The sequence below is a fragment of the Scylla paramamosain genome, chromosome 2 (genome assembly GCF_035594125.1).
Source record: "Scylla paramamosain isolate STU-SP2022 chromosome 2, ASM3559412v1, whole genome shotgun sequence".
NCBI lineage: Eukaryota > Metazoa > Arthropoda > Malacostraca > Decapoda > Portunidae > Scylla > Scylla paramamosain.
Genome location: NC_087152.1, coordinates 3,605,001 through 3,612,500, shown reverse-complemented (window position 1 = coordinate 3,612,500; position 7,500 = coordinate 3,605,001). Strand labels below are relative to the sequence as shown.

Here is a 7,500-nt window from a genome sequence, read left to right as displayed (position 1 = left end):
GTGATAATGATAATGGAGGTAACAATAACAGTGACAATGGTGATGGCAGTCTTGACGATAGTGGTGGTAACTGTAGTGTTAGCGGGAGTGGTATTGATAGTGCGAGGATTATCAGCATTGATGGTGACGCTGCTGAGAGAGAACTCTTGTGGCGGTGGTATTGAGGGTGGTGAGTGAGAATGGTGGTGGGTGTGCAAGGTGGCAGCAGGGATGGTGGTGGCGGCGACGGCAGGTCTGTGAGGCAAGCCAATAATCTCGTCGGTGTCAGGGTGTGTGTGGAGGCCAAAGCAGCAGCAGCAAGAGTAATAAGAAGGGTTGTCGCCGGGAAGCTTTGATCTCAACCTCAGTGCCGCGCCGCCGAGCCTCTGATGGATGCTGGGACGCTCCCTCCTGACGGCGAGACGACGGAGGCCAGGGACGTGTTTGGCTGAACTTGACTCACAATGGAGTTCGTTTGGCTTGCTTTGGTTTGGCTCAGCTCCTGACGGCTGGGAGCTCCCTTCCTTCAAGGCTTAACTGCTCGCTTGGCATTAAATAGATTTTGCTAAGTGTTCTTCGGTAACGAAGGTTAATTGTTTGTGTGTTTCTTTGTTCTCAGTTATTCTCCGATGAAAGAGTTGAGTCAGAGGAGCCCGCGTTGCAGGTCCGCGGGAAGGGCATTCACGCCTCAGTGTGAACCTGTACTCTGTGTCGTACACAGTTTTATCTCAGACAAAATACTAATAAACAGAGGTAACACCCTAAGACACCCACAATTCACACAAGATTAAGTCTCCACCTTTGTGACGCCTGACAGGAACAGCTCGTCCCGCTAAGGCGTGGCGCTCCACCCCTTCAAGAGCCCCCAAAGATCCGCCGATGGGAGGAGCAACATGTGTTGACCTTTGGGCTTCCCACGGTGAGAGTTGACATTTTCTTCATAGGGGAGCTGGAGAAAAATAATTAAGGACCAAAGGGCTCGCCCTGATGCACGCCGGCGTGCGTGGGAGAACTGTGGCGCACATTCAGGCGGGAAGGGAACACAGAATAGGAACTACTGTATCGTTTTCTTAAAAAATTCGCAACTGGAGAAAAGAATTAAGATTTAAGGTCGAAACGGTACAGCTTGACTCAACACAGTCATTTCCTCTGTACGCGCATCAAAAGTTAAGGCAACTGTGAGGCATGAAGACTGCAGGGACGGGAAGATCAGCCTCGCGCTAAAATTACTAGAAGCACGGCAGAGCGAATTGGAGACTAAAAAAGAATATACGAGATCCATATACATGCTTTAGGAGATCGTTGCGGGCAGACTACGTGGAAGATTGTGGACGATTAGGGACGATTTACAGTGCTCGGAACATTATAAGACGACGTGTGTGGAAGTGAGTGGGAGTGAGTGGAGCAGCGTGGACGGCTAAGACGAGGGTGGAGACGATCGGAGCAGCTGGCGGCGGGGAGAGTGGCAGCGGGAGGAGCCTGGCGGTAGTAATATGATCGCCCGGCGCCGTGAGAACCTGGCAGGTGGTTTGCCCTCACCCTCGGCAGTGCTGGGGGTAGGAGTGGGGGAGGGAAGGAGGGAAGGAAGAACATCATCCAGACTCAAGGGGAGCCACGCAAGGGAGGAGGCAGCTCAACATGCTTTATTATCCACAAAAATTCCAGAAAAAGGGATAAAAACAAAAAACAAATGACGTGGGAGGTGCGAGGTTCAGCATTAGCTTGGGTGAATGGCGTGTGTGATCTGCGCCATGTGTGTGTGTGTGTGTGTGTGTGTGTGTGTGTGTGTGTGTGTGTGTGTGTGTGTGTGTGTGTGTGTGTGTGTGTGTGTGTGTGTGTGTGTGTGTGTGTGTGTGTGTGTGTGTGTGTGTGTGAGCTGGTGAGTATTTGTAATATTTCATTCTTGGGTTTATTTGTTTAGCTTAGTCGCCAGATGTTGACAATGACTATTCCTAAAATGCTTCTGAGCACATTTTTCCTTCTCCATCTCCTCCTACTTCTTTATGCGCGTGTGTATGGAACTTTTTTTTTTTTCATGAGAGTCGAGATCTCAAGTGTGTGTGTGTGTGTGTGTGTGTGTGTGTGTGTGTGTGTGTGTGTGTGTGTGTGTGTGTGTGTGTGTGTGTGTGTGTGTGTGTGTGTGTGTGTGTGTGTGTGTGTGTGTGTGTGTGTGTGTGTGTGTGTGTGACGCCGCTGCTTATAATTCCCGGACAAACAGTCCTTCTCCAACAACCTGTCAAGCAACTCCACGACTGAGGAGCCGCGTTGCACCACCACCACCACCACCACCACCACCACCACTACGCAGGACGCCCCGGTGCTCCCCGCTGGCAACTGCAAACTTAATGTGGTCCTCATAGCTCAGAGATTTGTCGTTGATGTCTGATAACTCAAGATTTTTATCACAGCACCTTGCAATAAACATTTATGCTCACACACACACACACACACACACACACACACACACACACACACACACACACACACAGCCACTGACCGACACAGCTTTCCCGCGTAGGCTTTGCTGAGGTGCACCGGCTTAGTGCAGCTCCATGTTGGGAAATCAGGTTCTTAAGCAGAGCGACTCGGAGTGAAACAAGATGAGAGCGTGAGGGTGAAGGGAGGGAGAGCTGCTGTCACCACCGCCGGGAGAAGTCATGTTTACTTAGCAGTGGGCAACCTTCACTACCACTTACTGACTGATGCCTCTTTGATTTCCTCAACGCAGCACCACCCGCGCCACACCCACCACAATAATATGGGCAGCAACATCCCGGATACACCCAACCTTCCCTCTTAATACTCCCGATAGGATAAGTTTAGCGTCACACAGATAAACTCTTTGCGCTATACCTCTAAGTCATAATCCGTGCACCGTTTACGCAGTGCTCCCCAAAGCCTCTCAGTTCCCGCCCCGGTCCCTCTTGACCCAGCAGGCACCATGGCGAGCGGCGTGGTGGTGCGTCTCAGGAGGAGCAGGAGGCGGTGAGATGGGCCGAACATTCCCTGCAGTGTTTGTGGAGGTGCGCGGCATGCTGATGAGGCGGCGGTGGTGCTTGCAGGCCCAAGGTCGGCCAAGGAGTGTTACTTCATAGTCACTGTTATAATTGTTACTACCAAAGTACTACTTGTCATTCACTGCTTCATGTATTGGTTTATGTATTAGTTCATACTAGTTGATTTCGGAAGCTTCTCTCTGTATGGAGCCAGTTCAGCTCCAGCCGGCAAGCGGGTAGCCGCTCCTTAATACATTGTTACCCCTGGAGTCCATCTCTTACTACGTCTCAATCCTGCAGTTATTACATTGGCGACGAGGATGGGATCTATTGGCAAAGTAGAAGAATTTAACCAGGATGCCGAGGTGTGGACTCAATATGTGGAGCGGCTGGAGCATTTTTTTGAAGCCAACGACATTATTGAAGAGAAAAAAAAGAAATCTACTTTATTGGCTGTTTGTGGAGCAAGAACCTACGAAGTGATAAGGTCACTCTGCCTACCAGAGAAGCCAGCCGACAAGTCGTACAGTGACCTCAAAGTGCTGTTGGAGAATCACATGTGCCCGAAACCGTCAGTAATCATGAAGCGCTTCAAATTCAACTCACGATTCAAGCAACCAACTGAATCTGTGTCTTCTTACATTACTGACCTTCGGAAATTAGCGGAGCACTGTGCGTACGGAAACCAACTACCTGACATGTTACGAGATCGTCTGGTGTGTGGAATTGACGACCGAAAAATACAAGCAAGGTTGTTGGCAGATGGGAATTTGGACTTCAAGAAGGCAGAGGCAACTGCTCTGGCTATGGAGGCTGCGGCAAAAGACACTGAAGACCTACAACAGGCTGGGGAGTACCGCAGCAGTCAAGTGAACAAGATTCAGGAGAGGCGCGGGGAAGGAAGAAAAATTCAAGAGACACCGTGGGTGCGAACGAATCCTCGACCACAGTGCTACAGGTGTGGGGGTCCGCATGTGGCTCCTAGCTGTCATTTTGCACGTGCTACCTGTTTTAAATGTAAGAAAGTGGGACACTTGGCAAGGATGTGTCGAAATAAAGCAGACATGGAAAGGAAAATGCACAAGATTGAGGGTGAAGAGGAGGACGGTGAGACAACTGGGGAAGAATACACCTTGTATACAGTGCGGGGGGCTCGTGAACCACCTGTGATTGTTCACCCAGAAGTTAACAAGGTGGCTATTCCCATGGAAGTGGATACTGGTGCTGCGGTGTCCATTATAAGTCAGAAAGTGTATGAAGAAAGCTGGAAGGATACGTGCAAGCCGGTGCTCGAGTATTCCGACGTAGTGTTACGCACCTACAGTGGAGACTTATTGAAAGTGATGGGGGAAGTGAATGTGGAGGTTAATTATAACAACCAGTCGAAAGTTCTGCCGTTGGTGGTAGTGGATGGAGACGGCCCGAGTTTGATGGGGAGAAACTGGTTGAAACAAATTAAGCTAGACTGGGCTGCAGTTTATAGTTGTCGGTCAGAGTGTGATAAGGTCATTCGCAGTTTTAGTAATGTTTTCAAAGAGGAGTTGGGTCTCATCAGAAACACAAAGGCGACCCTACATGTGGATAAGGAGGCACAACCCAAGTTTTTCAAAGCTCGCCCGTTGCCCTACGCCTTGAAAGACAAAGTGGAGCACGAGTTGGAACGGCTAGTTAACGATGGAGTAATTGAACCTGTGCAGTTCTCAGAGTGGGCGGCGCCAATAGTCCCGATAGTTAAGGGAGACAAATCCATACGTATTTGTGGGGACTACAAGATGACTGTGAACCGCGTGTCTAGAGTGGACAGTTACCCGATACCGAAGGTTGAGGATTTATTAGCAAATTTGTCAGGAGGGAAGACTTTTTCAAAATTAGACCTGTCACATGCTTATTCACAACTACCACTGGAAGAGGAATCAAAAAAATATGTAACGATAAATACACATAAGGGGTTATTCGTATATAATCGCTTACCATACGGAGTCTCCTCGGCGCCAGGAATATTCCAGAGAGTTATGGAGAACTTACTGCAAGGTATCCCTCACGTGGTGGTGTACTTGGATGATGTATTAGTGACAGGGAAGACGGAAAGGGAACATCTGAGTAACCTGACAGAAGTTTTGAGGCGTATGGATGACGCGGGGGTGAAACTGAAGTTAAAGAAGTGTGTGTTTCAGGCACCAGAAGTAACATATTTAGGACATAAAATTAATGCGGAAGGGCTGCACCCGTCCGAGGACAAGGTTCAAGCTGTTATAAAGGCACCTACACCAAGCAACATCACTGAACTAAAGGCGTATTTGGGGCTTGTTAATTATTATGGCAGATACATTCCTAATCTCTCCACAGTATTTGCTCCCTTGTACAGGATTACTGCAACGGGACGTGGAATGGCAATGGGGACCAGAACAGCAGCGTGCCCTTGCCACATCGAAACAACTGTTGGCGAGCTCCAAGGTGTTGGTGCCTTATGACAGCAGCAAGCCCCTCCTGCTCACCTGTGACGCGTCACCATACGGATTGGGAGCAGTCCTTGCACACCGTTTGGAGTCTGGAGAGGAGAAACCGATTGCTTTCGCATCCCGATCCCTGAGCATAGGCTGAACGCAAGTATGCTCAGGTAGAGAAAGAAGGTTTGGCAATAATATTTGGTGTTAAGAAATTTCATAATTACTTGTATGGCCGCCATTTTGAGATCATTTCAGACCATCAGCCACTTAAAAGTCTGTTTAATGAAACTCGCCCAGTGCCTGTGATGGCATCAAGTCGTATCCAACGCTGGGCGCTAACACTATCGGCGTATGAATACACTATCACCCACAAACCAGGGAAAAATATAGTACATGCTGATGGGTTGAGTCGCCTTCCTCTCCCTGAATTCCCCAAGGTGACTCCAGTCCCCGGTGATGTGGTATGCGTGTTGGAGAGACTAGACCAGACACCCGTCACGTCGAGAGAGTTAAGGCATTGGACGGATAAGGACTCAACACTCTCGAAGGTAAGAGATCACATTCTGTACGGTTGGCCTGGACATATAGCAGAGGAAACACTTCAGCCTTTTTTTTAGAAGGAGGCACGAATTAAGTGTCCAAGATGGAATAATTTTGTGGGGAATCAAGAGTGGTGGTGCCTCAGATAGCTAGAAAAAATGTGTTGGCTGAGCTTTTAGTGGGAAGAAAATTAAAAACTTGTTTAGACTTACTGCATCCAGATGTCCAGGATAGAGTTATGAAGAAGCAAGAAATGCAAAAGTACTACCATGATCAGAAAGCGCGGCATAGGGAATTTAAAGTGGGAGAATTAGTTTATGTAGTAAACTTTTCTCCAGGAAAAAATGGCTATCAGGCGTAATTGTCCAAAAATCCGGTCCTGTTTCTTTCAAGGTGCAGTTGCTAGATGGGAGGACTGTACGACGTCATCTCGACTATGTGAGGAGAAGAGTAAGCATAGAGGGCGAGACGGTTAACGCAGATGATGCCATACCACCTCCCATGGACCTCACAAATGGAGCAGGAATTCAGAAACATGGTTCGGCACCGGCAGGCAGCGTGTCGCCCCTAAAGGCAGGAGTTTCGAAGCAGTCCGGAGCACACAACAGCAACGCGCCGGATCAAATTCAAGAACGAGAGTTAACCTCAAGTCAAGAGTTCGAACCTGGATTGCCGCCACAACAGCAGCCGTTGGAGAGGGAAACACTGCGCCGTTCTGAGAGACTGCGCCAGAAGCCAGATCGTTTGCAGATAGCTTGGAAATAAAATGTTAGGTCTCTTGCTTCACTTGTGTTAACTATTTTAATTGTTGGAGTTTTGTATTACTTTTGCTAGTTTTAGTTACTATGTTTATTTTGTTTTTTGTCTCGTGTTTGCGGGTTTTAGCGTTTCTTATAACTTGTATCGAATATTTTTTTTCTAGTCTTTCTAATTGATAAGTTTTAGTATCTTCTGTATCTTTTTTAACATTTTGGTTGTAAACTTGATTTTATGGTTTCTAACCTGAGTTTTTTTTAAAAAAAGGGAGGAGTGTTATAATTGTTACTACCAAAGTACTACTTGTCATTCACTGCTTCATGTATTGGTTTATGTATTAGTTCATACTAGTTGATTTCGGAAGCTTCTCTCTGTATGGAGCCAGTTCAGCTCCAGCCGGCAAGCGGGTAGCCGCTCCTTAATACATTGTTACCCCTGGAGTCCATCTCTTACTACGTCTCAATCCTGCAGTTATTACAGTCACCCCGACCATCCACTCGTCCACCACCCACAGGGACACTCACTCGCTCACCTCCCGCCGCGGCCTTGCTCACACGGAATAATTTTAACTCCTACCGCCACCAAAACATCTCCTGGGGTTAAATTCTGGTGAAAATTATGATAAGAATAATATTTCCCATGCAAATAAGTACTTGTGATGACGTGGAAAGGAGACAGACTGGAGTTCAAACACTGCAATTATCCTGCCTCCTCCTCACCTGGATTGGCAAGCAGGAAGGGTGCAATAACGCCACGAAACATGAATGTCCCGTCCCCAGGCG

At 48.1% G+C, this 7,500-nt stretch overlaps 1 protein-coding gene across 1 annotated transcript; it reads left to right on the top strand.

Moving 5' to 3' along the window:
- The first annotated feature begins 3,096 nt into the window (after nucleotides 1-3,096).
- On the top strand, nucleotides 3,097-7,158 carry LOC135108536 (uncharacterized protein K02A2.6-like). Its single transcript, XM_064019658.1, has 2 exons — nucleotides 3,097-5,970; nucleotides 6,356-7,158. The coding sequence occupies exon 1, from the start codon at nucleotides 3,296-3,298 to the stop codon at nucleotides 5,444-5,446; it is 2,151 nt and encodes a 716-aa protein (XP_063875728.1). The 5' UTR covers nucleotides 3,097-3,295; the 3' UTR covers nucleotides 5,447-5,970; nucleotides 6,356-7,158.
- The last annotated feature ends 342 nt before the right edge of the window (nucleotides 7,159-7,500 follow it).

Excerpts from the sequence above, each read along its gene's own strand:
- LOC135108536 (XM_064019658.1), top strand. The coding sequence starts at position 3,296 with ATGGGATCTATTGGCAAAGTAGAAGAATTTAACCAGGATGCCGAGGTG.